This window comes from Eubalaena glacialis, chromosome 9, assembly GCF_028564815.1.
Source record: "Eubalaena glacialis isolate mEubGla1 chromosome 9, mEubGla1.1.hap2.+ XY, whole genome shotgun sequence".
Classification (NCBI taxonomy): domain Eukaryota; kingdom Metazoa; phylum Chordata; class Mammalia; order Artiodactyla; family Balaenidae; genus Eubalaena; species Eubalaena glacialis.
This window is the reverse complement of record NC_083724.1, coordinates 83,900,875-83,927,578: the sequence shown is the minus strand read 5'-3', so window position 1 is coordinate 83,927,578 and position 26,704 is coordinate 83,900,875. Positions and strand designations below refer to the sequence as shown.

At 34.0% G+C, this 26,704-nt stretch overlaps 1 protein-coding gene across 2 annotated transcripts in view; it reads left to right on the top strand.

The window, feature by feature from the left end:
• The window catches only part of GKAP1 (G kinase anchoring protein 1), an 85,477-nt gene that overhangs the window by 10,714 nt on the left and 48,059 nt on the right, over positions 1 to 26,704 (top strand). For both annotated transcript variants that reach the window (XM_061199288.1, XM_061199287.1), the window contains exons 4-7: positions 623 to 766; positions 9,585 to 9,662; positions 13,403 to 13,526; positions 15,936 to 15,958. In XM_061199288.1, coding sequence (XP_061055271.1) covers positions 623 to 766; positions 9,585 to 9,662; positions 13,403 to 13,526; positions 15,936 to 15,958 — 369 coding nt within the window. The remainder of the gene's footprint in view (positions 1 to 622; positions 767 to 9,584; positions 9,663 to 13,402; positions 13,527 to 15,935; positions 15,959 to 26,704) is intronic.

The window sequence follows — 26,704 nt, the reverse complement described above, 5'->3', positions numbered from 1 at the left end:
TCACAGACAGCAAGGGTTAGGCCTACAACATATTTTTTGAGAGAATACAATTTAATCCATAGTAGCCTCTCAGTATTTTTCTCCCTGTTTCAACCTCTGTGACTAAGATTTTTCTTATTGTTGGGAGTGGCTTGGCCAGTACAGTTTTAGTTCATTATGTTACTTTGTGGACTAGGCCTTGTATTTTTCAGGACTAGCAAAGTAGTTGTTAGAGTTCCTTAAGCTATCGTCTCTCACTATTTAAACTTCTAAATTTATAAGCTATTAAACTTTAATCTTATTGAACCCTATTGTTTTGTATTTTAAAAGCATACTTGTTATCCTGTTCTCTATTCCTATAAACTTCCCTTTAGTAAAGCAGACTCATTAAAATGGTGGTATAATAGAGTATAATCCATTCTCACTTATTAATCATTTCATCTAGAAATCCACCAAAATTATCTCAAATGCTGGTGAAATTAGCATTCTACAAAAGACTACAAAAAATTCAAATAGTGACTTTGTAAGTTAGCATAATGAGTATTTAGAAGTATAAAAATATTGATTTCTTAACTTCCAAAAAAATCATTTGTATCCCAGGATTGGTAAACTGAATTTAATTTTTTGTTTGTTTGTTTCATAGCTCAGGAATCTTGCTTTTAAGAAAATTCCCCAGAAATCCTCCCATGCCATTTGTAATGCTCAGCATGAGCTATCATTACCAAACCCGGTACAGAAGGATTCACGGGAAGAAAATTGGCAAGAGTGGAGACAAAGAGATGAGCAGGTACAGCTAAGTAAATCAAATTGTTTTGCTTTGGTTTTCAGTGAATTTTTGCATTTTTAAGATAGCAGTGCATCTGACCACTGTTCTGAGGAGCATTTTATATTGGATTAACTCACATGTGTTTGCTACTTTTTATAAGAGGTTCTGGTTTTTATCTACTAGGAAAGCAGATTGACACATTTATTATATTTGTTAGTTTTGGCAATTTCAAGCAGTTATTTCCTGAGTTTTCAATTCATCTGCCTTTTTACAAATGAGGGAGCTATAGGGAAGGGAGAAAAACAGGATTAAATTATTTCAAGTAAAAAAATCACATTTGTAAGACCAGAGGTCTCTTATTAAAAATACTCAGTGAAATCATTAGAGAAGTGCAAATCAAAACTACAATGAGGTATCACCTCACACCAGTCAGAATGGTCATCATCAAAAAATCTACAAACAATAAATGCTGGAGAGGGTGTGGAGAAAAGGGAACCCTCTTGCAGTGTTGGTGGGAATGTAAATTGATACAGCCACTATGGAGAACAGTATGGAGGTTCCTTAGAAACTAAAAATAGAACTACCATACGACCCAGTAATCCCACTACTGGGCATATACTCTGAGAAAACCATAATTCAAAAGGAGTCATGTACCACAATGTTCATTGCAGCTCTATTTCCAATAGCCAGGACGTGGAAGCAACCTAAGTGTCCATTGACTGATGAATGGACAGAGAAGATGTGGCACATATATACAATGGAATATTACTCAGCCATAAAAAAACTTGAGTTATTTGTAGTGAGGTGAATGTACCTAGAGACTCACACAGAGTGAAGTAAGTCAGAAAGAGAAAAACAAATACCGTATGCTCACACATATATATGGAATCTAAAAAAAAAAAAAAAATGGTTCTGAAGAACCTAGGGGCAGGACAGGAATAAAGATGCCGACGTAGAGAATAGACTTGAGGACACGGGAAGGGGGAAGGGTAAGCTGGGACGAAGTGAGAGAGTGGCATGGACAGATATACACTACCAAATGTAAAATAGATAGCTAGTGGGAAGCAGTGCATAGCACAGAGAGATCAGCTTGGTGCTTTGTGTCCACCTAGAGGGGTGGGATAGGGAGGGTGGGAGGGAGGAGATATGGGGATATATGTATATGTATAGCTGATTCACTTTGTTATAAAGCAGAAACACAGCATTGTAAAGCAATTATACTCCAATAAAGATGTTAAAAAAAAAATACTCAGTGACAGTTTTACTTAAAGAAAGACTTTGAGGGGAAACTTTTCCTTTTCAACCTTGTTGTAAAATAGTTTATGACATCTGTTTGTTTTTTTTAACCTATTTACACGATGTTTTGTTCTTTTATGCCTCTATTAAATAAATGTCATTAATAACCAAATCAAAGAGATAATTTAATAAAACCAATCAATTTCTTTTTGTGTGTGTGGTATCCAGGAAAATAACACACTAAGCCTGGAATGTACTCTAGGAGGTGCTGTATGTATGGGAAGTTAATAGTTATTTTCTTATCTGTTAAACTGCCATTTGATCTGTTGGGAATAGGTGTTGTTTTAGCAGATGTTTGGCTTAATGGAGTGGCTATACCTATCATGCTTGGGTTACCAGTTTTAAAAGAATTAGACTAGGGACTTCCCTGGTGGTGCAGTGGTTAAGACTGCCTGCCAATGCAGGGGACACGGGTTCGATCCCTGGTCCAGGAAGATCCCACATGCCGTGGAGCAACTAAGCCCGTGTGCCACAACTACTGAGCCTGTGCTCTAGAGCCCATGAGCCACAACTACTGAGTCTGCGTGCCACAACTACTGAAGCCCACGCGCCTAGAGCCCGTGCTCCACAACAAGAGGAGCCACCGCAATGAGAAGCCCGCACACTGCAATGAAGAGTAGCCCCTGCTCGCCACAACTAGAGAAAGTCCGTGTGCAGCAACAGAGACCCAACGCAGCCAATAAATAAATAAATAAATAAATAAATAAATAAATAAATAAATAAATGTTCCTGAAAAAAAAAAAAAAAGAATTAGACTATACTAAACTATGCTCTTAACATAAACTATGTTAATTATAACATTTTCTATAGAATTTTGTAGTGCCTCAGGCTCATCTTTACGAGCATCAGTTATTACACTAGGGCTGTGCAAAAATGATATTTCCGAGCATTGGTAAACTGGATAAATCATCTTGTATTTTTCTAGAGAGGTTATTTGATTCTTTTTGCCTTCTACAGCATTCATTATGACAAATTTTTTCTGGTTTACAAGTATTATTAACGTAATGATCTACTTGTTTAGACAGTAATAGAATTTGCTAGTGTCTTCACCAGAGAGAATTTCTCCCAGTGGCCCAAGAGGCACTGGAAAATTAATAAAGGAAAACTACTCAATTTTGCACCACAATAAATGCCACGTAATAGGGGAACTTAAGCACATATTTGATTGCCCGTCTTCCTGCCGCCATTGATTGCTGCCAAAATGACCAGGTAATTATGAGAAGGAAATAGTCAACTTGGCCCCAACCCTATATAAAAATATCATCCAAGGCTGAGGAACTTTGAGGAATTTCTGCTGGATATACTATTGATGGGTCACTTAGGAAAACCTGGTACCTTATTTGGAAGTCTCACTTGTAGGAAAATAATCAAGGTCATGAGAAGTAAAGTAGTTCTTGGGATAATTACAGTGACAAGTGAAGAAGAGATAAGGGCAAGCTTTGGGACTGATGGACAGTATACCACCTGGAATCTATTTTACTGTGTGGAATAATAGATTTTAAAAGTAGGGACCAGACAGTGACTGTACTAGGCAGAAGGTATACAGTTGTGGTGGGTGTTCTCCCTCACACAGGGAAACAGCACTATGAGAAACTCCACATGTTGAGGGCTGAGCCAGTCAAAAAGCTGGATATAGAAATCCTGTCTGTTATGTGGCTGCTTATTTTAAACACAAAAGAGAAATGCTAAGACAAAGTTTACTACTCCTAAATTATCAAAGCGATAATGTAAATTTACATTGGCTAAGCCTCAGCATAAAATCTGAGAGCTGGCATTAAACAGCAACAAGATAGACAGTAAAGAAACATCCACTCCACTTACTTAGAAGCAAACACTGGATCTTAGTTGATCTCATGTCAGCTGAAGAAAAGTTTCTGCCACATAAAAGGAGAAGAACATTGTACTTAATGTCCAAAGTGAAAGTGTACTTTGAAAAAGATTTGCTACAGGGAACAGAGAAATTGATTTTAGACAGCACCTATTCTTTGCATTAATAAAAACCAAGGAGCTAGAACATTTTGTAAAAGTCAAGGTGACAGTAATGTTATATAAAAAGGTGAAATAATAGACTGAGATGAAAAATCGGGTAAGAGAAATTGAAAGGGAGATGAGCAGAATACAAAATTTCTTTGCAGAGATGTATACATCAAAGGAGGTATATGTTTCACACTTGAAGTGGGTAGATTTTATGTGATATGTGATACATAAAATATGTGAATTACATCTCAGTAAAGCTGTTTAAAAAAAAGAATAGGCCATGACTTTGATTTGATTGTATTCAGAATTTTTACCATTTCTTTTTAATATTGAATCAAGATCAAGAGCCATATTGTTCACCATCACTTGTTGCCTGGGAATAAATCTCAGTGTAGATGTTGTTCAGGTATAACCTCTTATATTTGTGGTAGTGCGTTGATAATACTGATTCCAGTATTACCTTTTAAAAATTTTACATCATGGCTCAAAAATAATGAATGAATAGAAAAATCTCTTCTCATGGATATTCAGTGATAAATAGATCAAATTTTATTGTGTATTTCTTACTATTGTTGTATTGATTCAGACTCCACATATCACTGGTTTTGTCCAACTCTGAAGTTGAATATCTGCTAGCATGTGCATAGTTAATTGTTTTTTCACATTGTAGCCTCTAGTACATCTATCTGATAAAGGCATTTTGCCAATAGTTTTTTGTTTTTTGTTTCTTTGTGAGTGTGATATTTCTCATTAACCTTGTGGCTGGTATAATAAGTCTATTGTTGATAGTTTGACTTGCACCTGGTTTTACTATAAGCAGTGCTCTTTGTTTTTTTGGCTTTTTCTTTAGCAACAAAATTCATCACTTTTGTTCTGGAAAGCATTACTTAGTACTTGTTCTGTTCTGGAAAGACTCATACAGGTCATTGTGCTTTGGAAGTGAAACAAAAACTATAGTGTCTTTAGGGCACTGGTCTGACCATGTTTCATAGCAGGAAGCTAGGAACAAATAGATTGATGACTCAATAAATTGAAATTTCAAATATTTACTATGTTAATTTTCTATTTATAATTTTCCTTTTCATTTGCTTATGTGACAATCACTCTTGTGCTAACACATACAGATTTATATTCTGTATTCACTGTATTAGAGTCCTGTTCATTTTAAAATTTATGTTCTTTATAAGTTGCATTATTTACTATTTTCATTACTACTTTTAATCCTTCAGTGAATCGTTGAACCATTTTTATTACTTTGAGATATAATTAAAGCATACCACTTAATAAATGTAAACAGCACTCAAAAGATATGAAGATGCATTAATTGAGATGAACCGAACCTGATCATTAGTATGAACACGTAGATACAGTTTTTGTAGAATATTTACAACCTTCAAAATCATAATGTTCAATAAGACTACTGGAAGATTTCTGGGAAATGATTCTGCTTTCCAAATTAGTGAAGGTATATGTTCCACACTTTGAAAATCACTGAGTTAGAGGACCAGAAGGCACTACTGCTACTGTGGCTAAACACTTGGCTGCAAGTGTTAGATGTCCTCAGAATGTTGTTGTGTGTTGTGTTACAATAACCCTGTTCCCCTGAGAAATGAAGATTAATTCTTCATTTGGGATTTGTTTTGCTTGGATTTAAAGTGGGTAAAATTTTTATGGTACTTCAATTTACAAAGTTTTAAAAATCTAGTTACAAAATATTTACTGTCCTCATTTTTCATTGGTTCTTCATACTCTTTAACTGATCATAAACCCTTGAGCTATAGGTTTATTTATTTAAATAGAAAAAAAATGTTTTACTACTAGATGGGGATAGGAGGCAATGAAGGAAGCCAGGAGGAAGGGGATCTGAAGTACTCCATCTTGGGCACATGTAAGTATCTTCTCCAATCCTGTAGGCATTTTAGTGCCTACTATTTCCTCTTTTTCTTCCTTTCCTCCTCCTCCCATAAGTACAAAGAAAATGATGAGGAATTCTCAATTTGCAAACTTAACATATAAGATACTTTTTAAAAATCATGGTTTTATTTGTATTTTCATGTCCAGTGCCTGTCTTTCAGGCCCAGACTTTTTTTTTCCTTCCCAGTTCTACCTCTACATGTACTGATTAATTACATTGACATCAGTCTTATGATTAACTAATTCTCTAATTAAGGCATGTTTAGGGAATTTGGAATCATGTTTTCTTTCTCTTTCCTGGTATTGTAGTCTTGTGTTACCTTTCTCCCTGTTATCTGGAGTAAAAAATCTTATCTTTGAATCATTCTTCTTTCATTCTTCATATTTAATCAGTGTTCCGAAACTTGGTCATTCTTTGCTGAGAAATAGCCTTCTTTGTTTCTTGCATTGCTATTTTCAGGTCCAGGTTCCTGTATGCTGAGACTACAGTGGTTTAGCCAGACCCATTGATTCTAAGTTCTCATTCTTCTAATATGACAGTTTATTTCTTTAAAATTACTCTTATCAGTGTTCCTCTTTCATCTATCCTGAATCCATAATTTTTAGGGAGTGTCTGGAACCTAATTTTACCCTACCTAAGCAATCGTATTTTCTACTGTTCTCCAACATAGAGAAGGGGAATTCTAATTTATTGTGTGTAACTCTTGTGCCAGGTAGGCACTGTGCTAGGTACTTTACATATATTATAGCTTTAAATTTTCAAAACTACACTGCAAGGTTGATATTTCTATTTCCTTTTTATTTATGAAGAAACTGAGATTCACAGAAGTTACATAACTTGCCCCAGATCACAGCTAGAATGGGTGGAATAGAAATTTAAATTATCCACCTGTGTGATATCCCAAAGCGTGGGTTTTTTCCACATCTCTCTTGTATTGCATAGAATTTATCTTTTATCATGTATCCCATAATATATATATTCTTAATATCATACTTTTTGTTCACGTGACTCTTTCCTCCTAAAATTCTTCCATTCATTTTGCTACCTATCCAAATTATATCTCTCCTTTAAGGACCAACTTAGTTTCTTTTCTGTATGCTTCTTTGAATTCTATTTCTTGTTTACCTTTTTTTGTCAACTTTTGTAGCACTTTTAATATCTTATTCTATTTTCTGTATGTCATGTGTGTTAGTTTTTTATTCCCAACTGGAGTAGAAATTCTTTGAGGGCAAAAGCCAAATTTTTGCTGCTACTTTAAAGGACTAGAGACAAAGCACATAGAGGGTTCTCTGTGAATCCTTATAGGCTGAACGATCGTACAGTGACATTTGGGAAGTTTTTCCTAGTTTTCAAAGAGTTAAACTGAAATTTAAATCATTTTTGCGTAATTGTATTTCCTTGTATACTGGTTTTTGTTAATAATTAAAAGGTAAATGTAAGCTTTAAACTGCTATATTTAGAATCAAATGCTGGGGAGAGCCATATTTTTCACTTTTAAAAGTTCCATTTCATTCAGTTTTTATGCTTTTCTTAGAATCAGCTGTCTTAATATCTAAGTTACTTGAGATAGTTTGAAAAAAAAATAATGACATCTTGCAAGACTCCCAAATTCGTCTCCTCTTCTCCTGCCCACTAATTTATTTTTGGAATATCAGTCAGAATATGTGACATATTGGAAATAATCTTAAATGTGTTTTCTGTAAATGTTAAATGTCATTAATATGGATTAAAAGCTTAGTGGTAAATTTAACCAACTTTTCTCAGAATAAACTTAAGTAGTTTTATTACTTTTTCTATGTTTGGATGACTGCTATGCTCTAATTATATTGAATTATTTTGTACTCAGTTTGCTTTGAGTTTAGGTGGAGAAATTGATGTAAACTTCCTTTTTTGTGTAACACTAACATGAATCCACTTCCTTTTTACCTTTTAACTGTATATTGTTTTTTAATATACATTTATATAATAAAGTATTTAAAAGGTAAACCTTTTTAAAAAGGTTACTTTTTCCTGATTATTATTAATTTGGATTGAATTAATTCTTCAGTTCTTTTCAGTTACTCCGTAGAAAAAGTATGTACAGTTTACTTGGGGCTTAACCAGAATTTCTAGTGCTGTATGCTCTTATTTACCATTTTAATTCTAACTATTTTTCTCTGAGTTAGATTAATTTTTTTCTGTGATAAACCTATTTTTTCCCCCTCTTTTTGTTGTCTTAGTATAGGATTGGATGAAATGCTTTGATTAGAAGTAAAAGATTTATTAGTTCATGGTGTCCAGTGTTAACATTTTTCTACTTTTTAAGGTGTCCCTTTGAAACAGATGACTTCTTTTTGGAATTGGTTTCTGTTTTAGTTTAGTGTTTTTTTTTAATCGTTAAACAACAGAAACAATTCTGAATAACTTTGGCAAAAAATAATTTGACAAAAGGATACTGAGTGATTCACAGATTTGAATTAAAAACTAAACAATGAGACCTTGGGAAAGATGGAAATTAAGGAATTCTGGGGTGCTCAGAGGCATGAACTAGTACACTCACTTTTAGAGGCTGTCATCAGCTGATTGAACCCCACTTATTTGTGTTTATTCTCAAATTTTAGTTCCTAGGAGAAGAAAAAAGAATTAGGTCCTTTGCTCCCATCCTGTTGTTGGTGATACCATACACATATTTGTGTGGGTATGGTAGTGGGTGGTATATAGAATTAGGTGATTGGCTGTCTTGCTGGAATCCTAGGACACTGGATTGAATTGTAGTTATTCAAAGGAATAAAGGAAGGGATTATGGACAGACAAAAACAAGCAATGTCCACTAAATTTATGCTTTTATTATACAGTATGCATAGGTCGACACATACATGTAAACAAATCCAGGATGTTTACATGTGGCAGCTATCCTATTCAGCTGCAGATATACCTTATTCCCAAAGGTAGACAACCCAAAGTCCCATCCAGCCACTGTACCAATTCTGTTTGGCAATTAGGAAAAGTAATTCTTAGAGAGTAATTTGATTGGAGGGTGGCAGAAGCTAGATTATAAGAAGTTAAGGTGAGATTGAGTGGTGAGAAAGAGGAACCAAAAGATACAGATCACAAAGAATCATTTTATTATAGTGTTAGAGGAGTTTAAAGGTAGGGAAGTCATACAAAAGGAATAAAAAGATAGCAGTAAAAAGATGCACTACAATTTTTCTGTAACATCAGGCATATACCAGGACAATTGTTCCCTTATTTAAAGGTTCTATACCTGTGAATTAGTCTGTATTAAGTAGATGGTATGTTTTATAATGCTTATTGAGTTTTCAGTATTCTTATATTTTTGAGTAATAATCACTGTTATATTTTCTGTGTCCAAAACTAGATACCATCTTTAACATCTATTACAGTGTCAATTCCTTTGTGAGATTTTTTTTTATTACAGTAAAAAGATTATTATACAACAGATAATTGACAATGAGGAAATAAAAATATCAAAATAGTAAGTTTTTGCTTTGGTATCTTCTATAAAACACAGAGTTCTCTACTTTGGCATGGATAGATAACTTTGGAGAACCTAGACGGTTTATTAAAGTATTTGTTTTCTTATCCTGTATATATTGTCGTGTTGTATAATGCTATTATCTGTTTATCGTTAAACTTTCTTTTTATTTTTAGCTGACATCTGAAATGTTTGAAGCAGATCTTGAGAAGGCATTGTTGCTAAGTAAATTAGAATATGAAGAACACAAAAAGGTATTTACACATTTATGGATTTAGATATTTTAGGTTTAAGTGGTCAAAAGTTAGAACCACCCTTCCTGAATTTTGTATAAAAGTTCTTTAAAGTTTGACCTAAAAATTTATCGTTGTAACAAAGTAATTAACATAAAGTTTTCATGAGATTTCTCCTCAAGTTCTGAGAGATAACAGAAACACGAGCACTAAGCTTTGTCTGGTGATTTGGAATGTTCAGTTAAGAAATTTCTCCAACCAAGATGCAGGGGAGAGAGGAAATGAGGCTAATAGCAGATGATTTATTTTAACTTATTTTACGGAGTGAAGTAAGTCAGAAAGAGAAAAAGAAATACAGTATGCTAACACATATATATGGAATCTAAGGGGAAAAAAAAAAAAAAAAAGGTCATGAAGAACCTAGTGGCAAGACGGGAATAAAGACACAGACCTACTAGAGAATGGACTTGAGGATATGGGGAGGGGGAGGGGTGAGATGTGACAGGGTGAGAGAGTGTCATGGACATATATACACTACCAAATGTAAAATAGATAGCTAGTGGGAAGCAGCCGCATAGCACAGGGAGATCAGCTCGGTGCTTTGTGACCACCTAGAGGGGTGGGATAGGGAGGGTGGGAGGGAGGGAGATGCAAGAGGGAAGAGATATGGGAACATATGTATATGTATAACTGATTCACTTTGTTATAAAGCAGAAGCTAACACACCATTGTAAAGCAATTATACTTCAATAAAGATGTTTAAAAAAAAATTTAACTTATTTTAAATGAACATAGAAAATAGTTAAATTTTAAAAATTTAAGTAACTGTGAGTACAGGGGCATCCATTAAGAGACCCTCTGCTAGAGATACACTACTAATTAACTGAATTAAATAGAAGGACATTTCTGATAATTTGGCCTTGTGAATTCAGCATTTATCACTAAGCTTTGATATTGGGCTGTGTGTTGAAATGCATTCTACAGCTTGTAACTGTAGGGACATTTACGCAAAAAGTGGTGTTTGTTTCCCTTTTCTATGTTTAAATTGAGCATTTATATCATCTCCATATTATTTAACATTGTAGTCCTTTACATATATTGGGAATTTTTTTTGGTCTGTAAAGTTTATTCAACTTGTGATTACTCAGTGGTTGATCATAAATGGCCTCTGGTCATGCTTAAGGGCCTTTATACTATGTCATTGTACACTAGCTTCTTCACTCAAGAGGAAGGGAGGAGAGGAATTAACATTTACAGTAGATGATTTTGCTATTTATTTATAGCTCAAGGGAAGAGGATGAAGGTTGCTGTTAGACTGGACTTGGTACACTATATGTGTTAGTTTCATTTTCCATGTCCCTATTCCTGTTATCCAGAATAATCAAGAATAACTATAATCCTTGTTGTTACTTGTCCGTTTAGACACAAAGCTGGCAATTACAAAAGTGGATACAGCTAGCTTTACTATGATTTAATCATTTAAATGGACTTTCACATTACACTGGAAAAATCCTTCTGACTTGCCCAGTTTGAAGATAAAATTTATCAAAAAGAGTATTATCATACAATGATGATTTGTTGTTGTTAGATATATGTCTACATTCTAAAGCTAAAAGGATTAGCTGTACCTATAGAGAAGGAGTAGAGTAGATGGTGTTGGTAAAATATGCTCCCAGCCAGTTTTCTTGGCGCATAGGCCTGGTACCTAAAAGCATAGGTTTTATCAGGCTATAATGACTCTCAGAGAATGGAGAAACTCCTTTTGTATGTGATGGCTAGTTTGATGTGATTACATTGATGTAGCCATTGAGTTTTAAGTCAATATTCCAATAAAATAACTATAATTATTTTAGCCTAAGGATTTTTATAATAGCTAAGGTGTGGGATGGCATTTTCTATCCTGTCACTCATTCACCAGTTATTTTTTTGACTAGCTAAAATTTGCTAGGCATACAGTCCAAAGATAAAGACATGGTCCAAGCTATTGAGTTCAGTGGAAGGAGACACACCCATAATTGTAGTGTATAGTATTGAGAGATTTTATGTTTTCAGTGCAGTGGGAATTCAGGAAGATAGAAGAATTTTCTGTGCTTTTGATGGGGGTGGGTTTTAGGAAAGGATTCTTTTTTTTTATTTGATAAATTTGAATGTTACAATTTGTAAATTTAAGGTGTACAGTGTGTTACTTTGATACACTTATATATTGTAATATGATTGCCAGTGAAGCAATATTTATCATATTACAGCATTGTAGTATAGTATTATTGACTATATTCATTATATTTTGCATTGCATCTCTATGGTTTATTTATTACTCATTATAAGTTTGTATACTTAAACACCATACCCCCATCCCCATCCCCATCCCCATCCCCTGGTAACCACCATTTTACTCATTTTATTTTAACAGGTTTGACTTTTTTTTTTTTAAAGATTCCACATATAAGTGATATCATGCAGTACTTGTCTTCCTCTGTCTAACTTATCTCGCTTAGCATAATGTGCTCAAGGTCTATCCATGTTGTCACAAATGGCAGGATATCTTAGGAAAGCGTTCTTAAAGAGGAGTCTTACTCAATGTATTAGAAGTTCAGCAGTAGGCAAGAGAAAGTAGGCATTCTCAGGGAAGGAGTGACAAGTATATAAGACATGTACACATGAAAGAGTAGCATTTTGAAAAACTATAATTTACGGACCTAGAGTTGCTGGAGATACTGCCACCAGAATAGAATATAAAGAACCTCATGTACAGGCTAAGGAGATTGAGTTTTATACATTTGTTGGCAGAGAGCTATTGAATATTTTTAACTTTCAGATTGATTACAGGTTTTCATTTTAGAAACTTATGCCGTAACAGTGTAGAAGATGAATGGAGGGGCTAAAATTAGAGAGTGTTGCAGTGTCAAGCTAGAGAAGACAGGGGAAGTGACAGAAGGTATGAATAAATGAGAATAGATTTAAGAGATCTTTAGGAGATAAACTCAACAAGACCTAGGGACTAATTTGCATATGAAGTGTACAGGAAGAATAAGCAAGGATGACTGAAGTTTCTAGCCTAGACAGTTGTGTAGATGATGGTGGCATTAAGCGAGGTACTTACTAGAAGATCAAGTAGGGAAGGCAGGGTGAACATATTTAGTTTGCAGATGTTTATTGAACATTCTGTTTGAGTACATACACAAGTCATCAGGTAGAACTTTATTTTGAGTTTGAGGAACAACAGCTAATAAAGCATAAGAAGAATAGGTTAAGAATGGAATAATGGTAAACAGCGGCTGCATTTTTAAGAATATAGTTGGGGAAAGAAAAACCAGTGAAGGAGACTTAAGAATAGTGAGAAGTGTATTGAGAAAACCAAGAGATGCTTGAAAAAATAATGTCTTTGGGTTTGGCATTGAGGAGGTTGACTTTAATTTTAGTGTCAGAGACTAGCAGAATCCAGATTTCAGTGTGGTTAAGAAAGGAAATTGACTGTAGATTATTGTGTTAAGTTTGGTCCTGAAATGAAGAAGAAGAGGGTGGCAACTAGGAGTTACAGACCAAGGAATAGCTTTTTATTTTTATTTTAGTGTTTAAGAGGGAAGAGATTGAGTGTATAAATAAACAGGTGTCTTTTTATACGGTTTGGCTAGCCTATGTTTTGATTTTCTTATTTGCCTCTTATCTTTAAAAAATAAAACTTTAAGAAACATATTGCCCATTGGTTAGTTGATTTTACTAGTGTTAAACCGAGCTTAATTATTGTTGGTAATTTTTTTTAGGAATATGAAAATGCTGAAAATGCATCAACTCAGTCAAGGGTTATGAATAAAAAAGACAAAAGAAAGACTCATCAGGGAAAAGACAAACCTCTCACAATATCACTAAAAGAGTTTCAATCTGAAGGTAATATAGGTATGAAATCTATTATACTAGAGAAGCTATTCTTAGTCCTTGTATAATTTCATTTTAAGTACCTCTCTAATTTTTAAAATACGTAAAGATTGTTTTATTAATATGTTACTTAGAATGTAAAAAATGTAAACCTGCTTGAAAATAAACTATTTGGGGGTTAAAGTAATTTAAAATCAGTCATTAAAATCTCATAAAATTTCAATAAGAATTTATCTTTATGTATTTCTGAACTTGTTCCTTTTCTAAAACTCACTGAAAATAAAAATTGGTATTTGTAGTTTTTGAGTCATCTTGAAACATATTATTGTCCTTATACATAAATTGATTTGGCTTACACTAGACCAGGAATAGTATTTTCAGATTTCATCCATTATTGGTCAACCTCTTCAAGTTATCTGGAACTATATCTTAGAAAATTAAAATGTAAATTTTTAGAATGAGACTTATTACCAGAAATCTCTTTATAACATCATTTGTATTGGTTTTATTGAACAAAGAAGACAGAAGGAAATTATACCATCCACTGAACTTTTGAAGACAGAGCACAAAGCACATTATTTTTGAATTGGGAAATGGTGAAAACTCTTAAGTCTGTGCTGTATAATATGGTAATTACTATTCATGTGTGGCAATTTAAAGATAAGTTAATTAAAATGAACTAAAATTTAAAATTCCTTAGTTGCATTAGCCACCTTTGGTGCTCAGTAGCCACATGTAACTAGTAACTTCAATGTTAGACAGCACAGGTATAGAACATTACTGTCATCACAGAAAATTTTGATGAAGAGTGCTGTGCTATACCAATCAGAATAGTTGCTAACCGGATAAACAACAAGGTCCTACTGTATAGCACAAGGAACTGTATTCAAAAAGAAAAAAGAATAGTTGCTGACCAAATGAACAGCTGTTTCTTCATTGACCAAGAAGTCAGTTTGACTCATATGAATTTAAGCTTAATACATTGGGCATTTGTTCCATGAGAATAAGACCATAGCAATAATCTAAAAAAACCCAAAACCCCAAAATACTTTACTGTTTTCAGAAACAAGCCTACCTGTGAAGTTAGGAATAAATTTAGAGGATCGTATTGTTTTCATTTAAGGATGAGAAAACTTTTCCCTATAGTCTGCTTCTCTAAGTTGTTTTGTTTCGGGGTTAAAAAGAACAGATACATGTTAAATTTCCAACTTTAGTAAGAAAGATTTTAATATAAGAATTATGTCATTAAAAACTAGGCAGAGACATGAAAAGAATGCTTTTTAAAACTTCTTTATTTTTCATATGTTTAAGTACTATGTAAATTTATTAGATGCATTGAGAAAGACATTAGTGTGATACTGTTAAAGGGAAGCTGTACAACTATTTCAAAACATGATTAGCACAGTCATAGTTCTCCCTTGGGTTTCTGGCATCACATTGTATACTAGGTAGAACATGCTAGAAGAATGACTGGATAACCCACCAGGATTTGGTAGTTTGACCTGAAACATGTGATTTTGACATTTACTGGGTTAATGGACTCTATTCTGATCAACAGATGCTTTAGAGAACTGGACCAGCTTTTAGATTCTCAAATAGATTTCTCGTAAGAAGCTATGCTATTAAATTATTTTTAGTCCTTGAGAATGGAAAATTTCTGCTGTGCACGAAAAGCATTGTTAAATATTAGATATCCTGATCATCTCCAATTTAAGAACAGTTGCTACCTATTTGTACTTTAGTTCAACCTTGTATCTGTGTGGATTCCCTATGTCTTCCTTGTAATCACTTCCCAGAAATACTGTGTTGTTACTAAGTCAATGATTTGTTTAATTTGGATATAGTTATACCATCTTTTTTGTATTCATTTATAAACATACATTAATTTTTAGGATTTTTTTCACAGTATTATCAAATCACTATGATATGTATTTTTAAAATTTAAAAAAACTAGGTAATAGTTTTGAAGGACACAAATTACTATTCTACCTTTTATTTTATTCCACAAAGGCAGTGATCTGTACAATTTTTACAGTAACAGTACCCTGTGATTGATTTTAGACATACTTACACCCCTACAAGTTCTCCCACCGCAAAATTATGTGAAACCACAAATCTAAAATATATGGGATTCAAATGTTTAAAATTTAATAATACCCCTTGGTATGGGTGGCATTTACTGGGATATAAGTCTTTTAAGCTGAGCAAATTAGTAATTATATGGTAAATTTTAACATCATATCTCTAGAAAAGTGAATTCTGATGTGAGTCCCAGACAACCCCCAAATGTCTTCTGTAACTCTTATTATAATTTTGAAATTCTTTTCAATAACTTTGTTTAAATATTTTTTACATACTGAAATATTTTATATGTTTATGTCCTTCAGTGAAGTCTCACCATTTTTTTTTTTTCATTTACAGATCACATTAGTAAAAAGACTGAGGTAAGTATTATTATAACCATCTTTATTCTAGAAAACACTTGATGGTTTTTTTTTTGTTTTTTATTTATTTATTTATTTATTTATTTATTTATTTTTGGCTGCGTTGGGTCTTCGCTGCTGCACGCGGGCTTTCTCTAGTTGCAATGAGCGGAGGCTACTCTTCGTTGCAGTGTGCGGGCTTCTCATTGTGGTGGCTTATCTTGTTGCAGAGCGTGGGCTGTAGGCACACGGGCTTCAGTAGTTGTGGCTCGTGGGCTCTAGAGCGCAGGCTCAGTAGTTGTGGCGCACGGGCTTAGTTGCTCCGCGGCATGTGGGATCTTCCCAGACCAGGGCTCAAACCCGTGTCCCCTGCGTTGGCAGGAGGATTCTTAACCACTGTGCCACCAGGGAAACCCACTTGATGGTTTTAAGAATGATACTTTAGTGTTTAGCAGTAAGTCTGTTTTGAGACATAGCTATTTAACCCATTAGCTTGTCATGAATGAACTCAATCCTGTCTCTGGCAGTTAAAAGGATATAAAGTACATTACAGTAGAATAAAAATATTATTTGCATGCAGTATAATATCGTTTGACTTTAGCATCCTAATTGTTGTGTGTCTGAAGGTTACCACATGTAAGCTTAAAATTTTAGGGAAAAGTGGTGTAACGCTTCAGTCTTTACTAAAAAACATCCTGAAACCATGACTCAGGATATTTTGGAATTATGGAAGTTGTGAGGTAAGCTGTGATTTTATAGTTTATATCTGTGGGTAAGATAACCTGATCATATACTTCTCTTACCATTCACCATTAGAGGGTAGTGCAGCCTACACATAATTTCCTAGTGTTATTGATTACTTTTTTTCTTTTAAGACTCTAATACAGCTTCTATAAACCTTTTAGAATTGGAAGATACTACTATAAAATCTCTTCTAATATTGAGGAAGTTACTAATAAAATGTTAGAGTTCTTTTGACTTCTTTAGGTAATAATTGAAAGTTTCATTATTCTTCTGTTACATATTATTCTTGTTAGTAATTCCATTAATTGATTTTTTTTAATGGTCAGATGTTCCTTGATTTCACTTTAGAATGCATACATGGTTTTGAGCATTTTTTGTTGTTGTTGTTTTAGGTGTTTTCTTGACAGGTCAGGGAAATGAAATCCATCTCTGAGAAAACCACATCTAAATAACTCTTTGACTATATTAATAATATAGTCCTCAACTATGCATACAAGCACAAAATTGATTTGTTGTTAGACAGATGATAGAAATTCTTTTAAAGTTATTTACAAACCACTGTCACTGTTTTTAGATTAAAATTTAAATGACTGCAAATATAGACTGAGTATTAATTATATGTTTGAAAGTGGAAAACATGTACTTTTGGACTGATTTCAATTTTTTTTTACCCATTGATTTATTTGGAGGATAGTTTTATGCAAATGAGAAAGCAGGTACAAATGGTACACCCTGTTCTTAAGATACTACCAGCAACTGGTAGTGGAGGGAAAAATAATTTTTATAAACTATTCATGCTTGCTTTTTCTTCTTCACTGATTTGAAAGAAAAAAATGCAGACTGACAGGATCTCATCTATTTAATATATTTAACCCAAGTTGTATTTAAACAAACATAGGTATGTGACATAGCATATGTTTTGTCTCTCATTATAGTTTTAGAGCTGTTTTCTATTATTAAATAATTTGATGTGTAATAAAATTCACTTTGAGTAATCCTGATGATTAAGACATTTTAAACATTTGTAAATGCATTCTAATTATAATTTATTTCCTACATAACTATTTTAAGAAATTGGTCAAAAGAATATGTAATTCACATTATCCTATGACACTTGTTAAAAATATACCAAAGTATGTTGTATTTCTGTTAGTATTATTACTCATTTTCTCGGGACTTGGATATTTAAATGTGCAGTGGTTATGCCATTGTTCTAGGAATTTAGAAAAACTTTTTTCTGGAGAGTTAAAAAAATAAGTCTGAAAAAAATTCTCATTTCAACTCTAAAATGAGATATGTTTTCTACTCCTAAAAATGTACTAATTTTTGTTACCTTGTATGCTCAATAATTGACTTAATTCTTTCCATATTTAATATGTCACTTATGCCAAGAGATCTTTTCCCATGGGTACTCTAAAATTCCCAACCTCTGTCGAGAGCAATATGCATGGTATCTTAGCCATCCCCTTTTAAGTCAGGAGTTTACTGGGTAAAATTCAAAAAAGAAGAGATGTTTACTTTATTGCTTGGTGAGGATGAGTACTTGAACTGCCTGTATATTTCTGTAGCTGCTAGCTAAACGTGTTCTCAGGTTAATTTCGTCATTCCCTCTTTTCTTTCTCCATCCATCTTGGTTATGTGTTATTAATCTCAGTGTTTTCTTTTCAGTCCCAGTTCTTTTTCATCTCTCTCACCCTGAAACAATTGGAATAAAAATGACACTTGTAGGAGTAGAAGGTGGGAACAATTAAATTTTCTTCTTTGGATGTCCAGGAGATGTTACACTGTTAAATCAGTACCCTCCCCATTATTCGCTGCAATAGTCAAGAAGATCCCAAGAGAATTCTAGACAAGCAGAGTGAATAATAGACTAGGTGCTCTTAAAAACCTCAACTAATCATGCCTTTAAGGAACATTACTTGATCCTTAAAGTTTTTTTGTTTTTAATTTTAACTTGTTGCCTTTTTAAGTGTCAGTGCTTCTGGATAGAGTATCACATAGCTACTCCTTTCTCTTTAGTCCCACTTTTATCAGGCCTTCCCAACTCCAGTCCTTCTAATGCCACTGAATAACTTTAAAAATTTTAGTGATCATCATATGTCTTGCAGTCTAAAAGGTCAAGTCTTCAATAAGCCTAAATAGACTACCTCTAGAAGAGAATGCAAGAAGTTGTAACAGTGGTTGCCAAAGGGTGGGGAAGAAGGGGTTCCTGGGACAGGGATAGGAGAAAGGCTTACTTTTCACAATATAAGCTGTTGAATTTTCTATCTAGTCTGTGTACTACCTATTAAAATTTTATGTTAAAAAGAAAAAGCACTGGGTGAGAGAAAGAACCGGGGAAAAAACCCAGTCCTATGTGGCTCCACAGCCTATTTCTTTTTTATTGGACTGTGCTTTCAGCATGTCTGCCTTGGATATATGAGCTTGTATAAATAATTTATTCATTTTAGATCCTAATTATATTAGCTAAAAAGTAAGATGTGGGATCTGTTGATTTCTAAAATTATGATAAATGGTCAGTGTGTGATTGAAATAAATATTATATGCTAAAAAATGAACCCTGTAGTTAATACTACCAAAACACAGGAGAATAGCAATAATAGATCATTAAATTCTAAAAACAAATTCTCCCTAGCTTTAAAAAATCTCACCTAAAATCTGACTTTACCTAAGCAATTCAGCCTATATCCTACCCCTCTCAATGTCCTGAATCCATTTTTCTTCCCATACCTTTCCTTATTCATGTTTATTATATTTGTTAGCTCTCTTGGTTATAAGTAACAGAAGCTGAACTCAATTGAGCATAAGCAAGAAAGGAGACACTTACTTGGTTCATATAGCCAAACCATGGAAGAATAGGGAAAGAACTGGCCTCATAGTTACTGGAGCCATGGATTTTATATAGCCTTAGAATAGTTCATTTTTCTCCCAAGCCTCAGTTGCCATTTATGGCCTCACCTCATGGCAGTTCACATGGTTACTGGGGGACCTCAGGGTTACATCATTATAGGATTTCCTATAAACTATTAATTAGCTCTTGAGGCTTGATAGAGTGAAGTTCAGGTGTTTTTTGTTGTTGTTTGTTTTTTGGAGAAGAAGGGAGCAAAAGTATTTCCTGGGTGGTGCGTCACACTTCCTGTCATCTCAGCATCAGGGGGCATATAATGTCTGGTTATTGTTATGTTAAAATTGATCAGTGGTTCTATCATTCTCCAGTAAAAGGAACCACAATTTCTTGGAGAAATGGCTCTGCTTCTAGGGCTGCAACAGGGTGTATATAAGATGAGCCCGGAGCATCTTGTAGTGCCAGAAAATAAGGAAGTGCTCAAAAAACAAAAGGATAGGCTTGGGGCATATCAGAGGGACATAGGAACCAACCTGAAATACTTTGCAATGGCCAGAGCTGGGACAATATGAGAAACAAAATAAAATCCCTGAGTTGATACTAATATAAATAAGTTATTTGAATAAATGAGAGACAAGAGACATATCTCCCATACAGAAAATTTGCAGTAACTTATATGATTTATTCCCCCTCCAGGAGAGGGAGCTTAACTCCCTCCACTCCCCTTGAGTGTGGCCTGTATTTAGTAACTTGCTTCCAAAGATAGAGTACAGAAAGGGAGGGAAAATAACTACACTGGAGAAACCTGGCAAACACAGCCTTGACCAGGTGATCAATGTTATTAGTGATAAATCATGTTGATAGCATGTACCCTTGATACGATGTGAAGAGAATGGCCTATTCCTCTGTGGGTTTCCCCCTAAAAACACATGTCTAATCATGAGAAAAACATCAAACAAACCCGTATCAAGGGATGTTCTACAAAATACCTGACCAGTATACCAGTATGACTTGAAAATATCAAGGTCATCTAAAACAAAGTCTGAGAAAATGTCATGGGTCAGAGAAGGCTAAGGAGACAGGGTAACTAAATGTAGTATATCCTGGATGGGATCTTGGAACAGAAAAAAGGCATTAGGGAAGAACTGCTTCTAGGGAAATCCAGATAAAGTGTGGAGTCTAATTATAGTAATATACCAATGTTGGTTCCTTAGTTGTAACAAATGTACCATAATAATGTAAGAAGTTATCAACAGGGGAAACTGGGTGAGAGATATATGGAAACTTTGTACTATGTGAAACTTCTCTGTAAATCTAAGACTATTCTGCAATTAAAAGTTTATTTTAAAAATTGATTAGTGGGTTCAGGTTTGTGAGCCAATATAAAGTTTCCCATCAGACTTTCACGTGATGTTTTTAGTAGCTATTAATGATTATTTGCTTGATCCGCTATTTCTTTAGAGCTTGTTCTTCATTAAATTTAAATTTGTTACTTCAGGAATACATGCATACAGTAATAATTGAATGATAAAGTTTATGAAACCAGTAGTATCCCAGCTATTGTCATTCCCTTACTACATTTTAAAGTCCTTCTCATATTTCAAGATTGACTCTGTGTCAAGCCATGCAAGAGTATTTAGAGTTCTTCTGAACGTGCTGTAGTTTTTCATACTACCTTGTCTCCCATGTATTCTTCCCTTCCATCTTTCTCAGTGGTGTCTTGTCCGTGGATAGTTGTTAGTTCTTGTGAGGGGGAGTGAAATTAGGAACAACCTATGTCACCATCTTGATGATGTCACACCCTTTCCATCTTTCTTTATTTGGCTAACTATGCATCAGAACTTGGCCAAAGAGTCACTTTTTCCTGGAAGGGTTCACTAATCATGGTCTTATTTAGATGCCCAAACATCCTGTGTATTCTTAATATCACTCAACACCCTGTTTTATCATTGTTTTGTTTCTTCACTAGAATTCGAGTTCTTGGAAGTCTACGACCATATCTTACTGCTTTAATTTCTTTGGTAGTCCTAACTCCTTTCACATAGTAGGTAATGTAAATGAATGTTGGTTGATGAGTGAATGTTCTGCTTTTCTTCTAAAACTTTCTCTAGCCTTTTTTGGTCTGCTTCTTCTGTGTATTTTTATCACACTATAACAGAAGCATATAGGTTTTAATTCCTCTGCCAGTTCAAGCACATTGTTAGGGCCTTCATGGAGTTCTGCATTAAGAAGAATTTTAAGACTGCATCCTTGCTCAGCAAGAAAAAGTGCCACACTATCAGTTAATTATGTTTGCCATTTATAAAAGAGGAAGAAGTGGCTGCATGCTTTACAGGTATTTGCCATCCCTGACATGTATAGAAGAGTGCTTAATTATTGTGTTTATTATTATATCATGTGTTGGTTTTTGTCTTTTGCAGTAAATTGTGAGTTCCATGAGAGTAGCTGATATGTGGCATAGTACTAATTGCATAGTAAGGGTTTAACAAATAATTATTTCAAGTCAAATTCAAGACTTGAGTTCATCAGGGTCTGTTCTAGGGGAAAGAAGAAAGTAGACTTATCCTATATATACTGTCATCTTTAATACTATGCTTATATAAAGAACACCATTATTTTGATTTCCTCTTGGAATAAATTCAAAGCAGTCAAGTGTGGCAAAAGAGGAATAACATACAGATGGAACATTTTGAGGTTTACATGTTACTGTATATTAAGGTATCTTAAAACTATTTTGGGGGGTTTTTTCTTTTAACTGTAAAGATGGGAGGCTATTCTTCTAAGAGTTGGCTTGGAGCCCTTAGAAATATGAAAAGAATTGTTAATCAGTGCATTTATACTTGTCAGTTTACTATATAAATGATGTGTTCTTCAGATAGGAAACAGGTACTCAGTGGGAAGCTAGGTTTGTTTATTAATTGAAGTATAATTTGCACACAATAGAATGTACCAGTCTTAAGTGTGCAGTTTGATGAGGTTTGACACATACATAAAGTTACATGACGTACATTTCTATCAAGATAAAGAACATTTTCATTACATTACAAAAAATTCCCTTCGGCCCCATCGCAGTCATTCTCTCATGCCCTCCCCTGCCCCCCACAGGCAACCACTTTTGTGATTTCTACCATCATAGATTAGTCTTGCCTCTTTATTTAAAATAAAGCATACAGTATGTTAGTCTTTGGTCTGGCTCTTACCCTCAGCAAAATGTTTGAAGATTCATCCTTGTTGTTGTGTAGGAGTGGCTTTTTCCTTTTCATTGTTAAATTATATTCTGTGGTGTAAATGTATCACAATGTGTTTGTTTATTCATCCTGTTGATGAACATTTGGTTTGTTTCCATTTTTTGACAGTTACGAATAAGGCTGCTGTGACATTTTAAAAAACAGCTTTATCAAGGTATAATTTATGGATACTATAAAAGCTATCCATTTTAAGTGTACTATTCAATGTATTTTAGTATATTTACAGAGTTGTACAGCCATTACCATAATCTAATTTTGGATTATTTCCATCATCCCCAAAAGAAACCTCGTGCCCATTACCTATACCCCTTTTGCCCTATCCTCCCCTCTCCCCTGGCCTAGGCAACCACTAATCTATGTTCTGTTTCTATATATTTGCCTATTCTGGACATTTTGTATGAATGGAGTCATAAAATATGTAGTCTTTTGTGACTTCTTACACTTAGCATGATGGTTTTTAAGTTCATCCATGTTGTAGCATGTATCAAGACATGCTACAGTTCCTTTTTATTGTTAGTAGCATTCCATTGTATTTAATTTTATTTCTGTATTCATCAGTTGGACATCTGGGTTGTTTCCACCTTTTTGGTTATTGTGAATAATGCTGCTATGAACATTTGTGTACAGGTTCTTTTATGAACATGTGTTCAGTTCCTCTTAGGTAAAAACCTAAGAATGAAATTGCTGTGTCATGGGGTAGATGTAACTATAAGAAACTACTAAAGAGTTTTCCAAAATGGCTGTGCCATTTTACACTTGTGGAAGTATAGGTGGGAGTTTGTGAAATAAAGAAAGTTATTTTTGCATTTCTTGCAGGGAGGCTGACAAAAGGTTTTTTATGATACTAGTCTTAGTTCCTTGCACTAAACTTTTAATGAAAAAACATTTTCAATAATTATTTGTATTCCTCTATGCCAGTAACAGCAGAAAGTGTAATTTAAAAGCAAAATGCGGGACTTCCCTGGTGGTACAGTGGTTAAGACTTTGCACACCCACTGCAGGGGGCCCGGGGTCAATCCCTGGTCAGGGAACTAGATCCTGCATGCTGCAACTAAAGAGCCCGCATGCCACAACTAAGATCCTGCACGGGGCAACGAAGATCCCATGTGCCGCAACTAAGACCCAGTGCAGCAAAATAAATAAATAAATAAATAAATACTTTTTCAAAAAGCAAAATGCTTTTTACAATAATAGATTATAATAATACTTAGACATAAATCTAATAAATGATCTGTGAGACCTATATTGGGAAAATTATAAAACTTTATTGAAAGATAGTAAAGACTTAAATGGAGACACATACCATGTTCATGGATTGGCAGACTTATTATAAAGAGGTCACTTTTCCTGAAGTTAATCTATAAAATCAGTGTAATCCCAATCAAAATCACAATTTAGTTTTTAAAATAAAAATGAAATCACTTCTAAAAATTAATGTGAAAGTGCAAAGGACCAAAAATAGCCAAAATGCTCTTGAGGAAGAAAAAGATAGGAGGACTTGAGCAATCACATATCCAAGACTTTTTTTTATAAAACTAATAATTAATACTGTAAGGATTTGGCACAGTGATAGACAAATAGACCATTAGGACAAAATGGCCATAAACAGACCAACCATTTGTGTACCCTTGATTTATAACAGAATGATGTGGAGTATTACTGGGAAAAGGATGTACTTTTTAGAATAAGTGGGTTTTGGGGGGCCAGCTGAATATATTTATGGAAAAAAGGGATTGGATTATTACTTCACATCATACACAAAAATTCATCCACAGTGGATCAAAGACCTAAAAGTCAAAGGCAGTGTTCTAATTCTTTTAGGTGCAAATATAAGAAGAATATGATTTTAGGGTAAGGAAGACACAAAACCCACTAGATTTAAATTTATACATTGAATCAAGGACTTCTTTTCATCAAAGTATATTAGAAAAGTGAAAGGATGATCTCCAGAGTAGGAAAAGATTTTTTTCCAAAGAAGAACTCAATTGAAGAATGGGTGGAAAAACAAGTACTCACAAAAGAGGATATTTACATGTCCTTAAAAACATACAAAAAGATGTTCACCCTCTCTTGTGATCAGGGAAATGCAAATTAAAACCACAGTGAGACTATTATTTATCCTCCATGTTGGCAAAAATCAGAGTCTGATGATTTGAAGTGTTGCTGAGGATACAGCATAATGAATAGTATGCTGCTTATGAAGAGGTAACCTGTTATAAACAGTTTGGTCCAACATAGTATTGGATGTCCTAGTCAGGGCAATTAGTCAAGAAGAAGAAATAAAAGGCATCCAAATTGGAAAGGAATTCATAAAACTGTCATTGTTTGCAGATGACATGATATTACAGTTGACCCTTGACCAATGCAGGGGTCAGGGGTGACAATCCTCCGCTTAGTCAAAAATCCATGTATAATTTATAGTTGGCCCTCTGTATACACAGTTCCTCCATATTAGAGGTTCCTCTGTGTTTGGAGTTCCGCATTCACAGATTCAGCCAACAGTAAATCATGTAGTACTATAGTATCTACTATTGAAAAAAAATTCACGTATAAGTGGACCCATGTGATTCAAACTCGGATTGTTCAAGGGTCAACTGTAATATAGAAAACCATAAAAACTTCACCAAAAAACTGTTAGAACTAATAAATGAACTTTGCAGGGTACAAAAGCAAGATACAGAAATGTCTTTCATTTCTATGCCCTAATAACGAGCTATCAGAAAAATTAAGAAAACAATCCCATTTGCAATTGTATCAGAAAAATAAAATACCGAGGAATAAATTTAACCAAGGAGGTGAAAGACCTGTACACTGAAAACTACAGGAGTACCCTAGGAGATACTGCTGGTTTGGTTCCAGACCACCACAATAAAGCAAATGCTGCAGTAAAATGAGTCACACGAATTTTTGGTTTCCCAGTGCATATAAATTATGTTTACACTATACTGTAGTCTGTTAAGTGTGCAATAGCTTTATGTCTTTTAAAATGTTCATACATTAATTAAAAAATATTTTACTGATAGAAAATGCTAACCATCATCTGACAATACAGGATTGCTATAAACTTTCAGTTTGTCAAAAACGCAGTATCTGTGAAGCGCAATAAAGCAAAGCACAATAAAATGAGGTATACCTGTATTCTATTACACGGGTCCGTTTATTCCTGTGCTAATATTGCAATGTGCTCATCACATCATAATGTCTTATATATGAAAGAGCAAGGGACAGTTGTTAGTCATTAGAAAAATCAAATTGGATCTCTACCTTCCATCATACATTAAAATCTGTTCCACACAGATTAAATACTTGTATATGAAATACAAATTATACCACCCTTAGAACTGTAAAATATAGGGGAATATGTTTCTGACCTGGGGGTAGGGGAAAACTTAACAAAAACACTATAAAATGAAAGATTGTTAAATTGGATGCTGTTCAAAATAAGTAACTTATTTTCCACAAAAATACTAAAAAGAATTTAAAAGACAAGGCACAAATTGAGAGAAGCTATTTTCGAAACACGGAACTGATCTCTATCTCTGTTAGTGTTCAGATACATAACAACTGTCACATGGTTAAAAAAGAGATTGTTGTCTTGTTTTCTTACTGTCTCATAGGATAAAAATTTTTTAAAATAGGTAAGAGACATCAGGCATTTTACAAAACAGGGAAAAATTAATAGCAAAAAACATGAAAAAAATGTCCAACTTTGCTACTGTTGGAGAAATGCACATTAAGACCACACTGAGATACCATTTTTTTCCCCACTCAACAGGTAGGCAAAAATTACGAAGTTTGGAAATACCGAAATTCAGAGGTTATAAATCAAGGGAGTTATGGATCAGTTTACATTGGTGGAAGTGTAAATTAGTACAAATATTTTGTATAAGTTTGGTGTTCTTGGAAATTTGGATATACATTATAACCCCG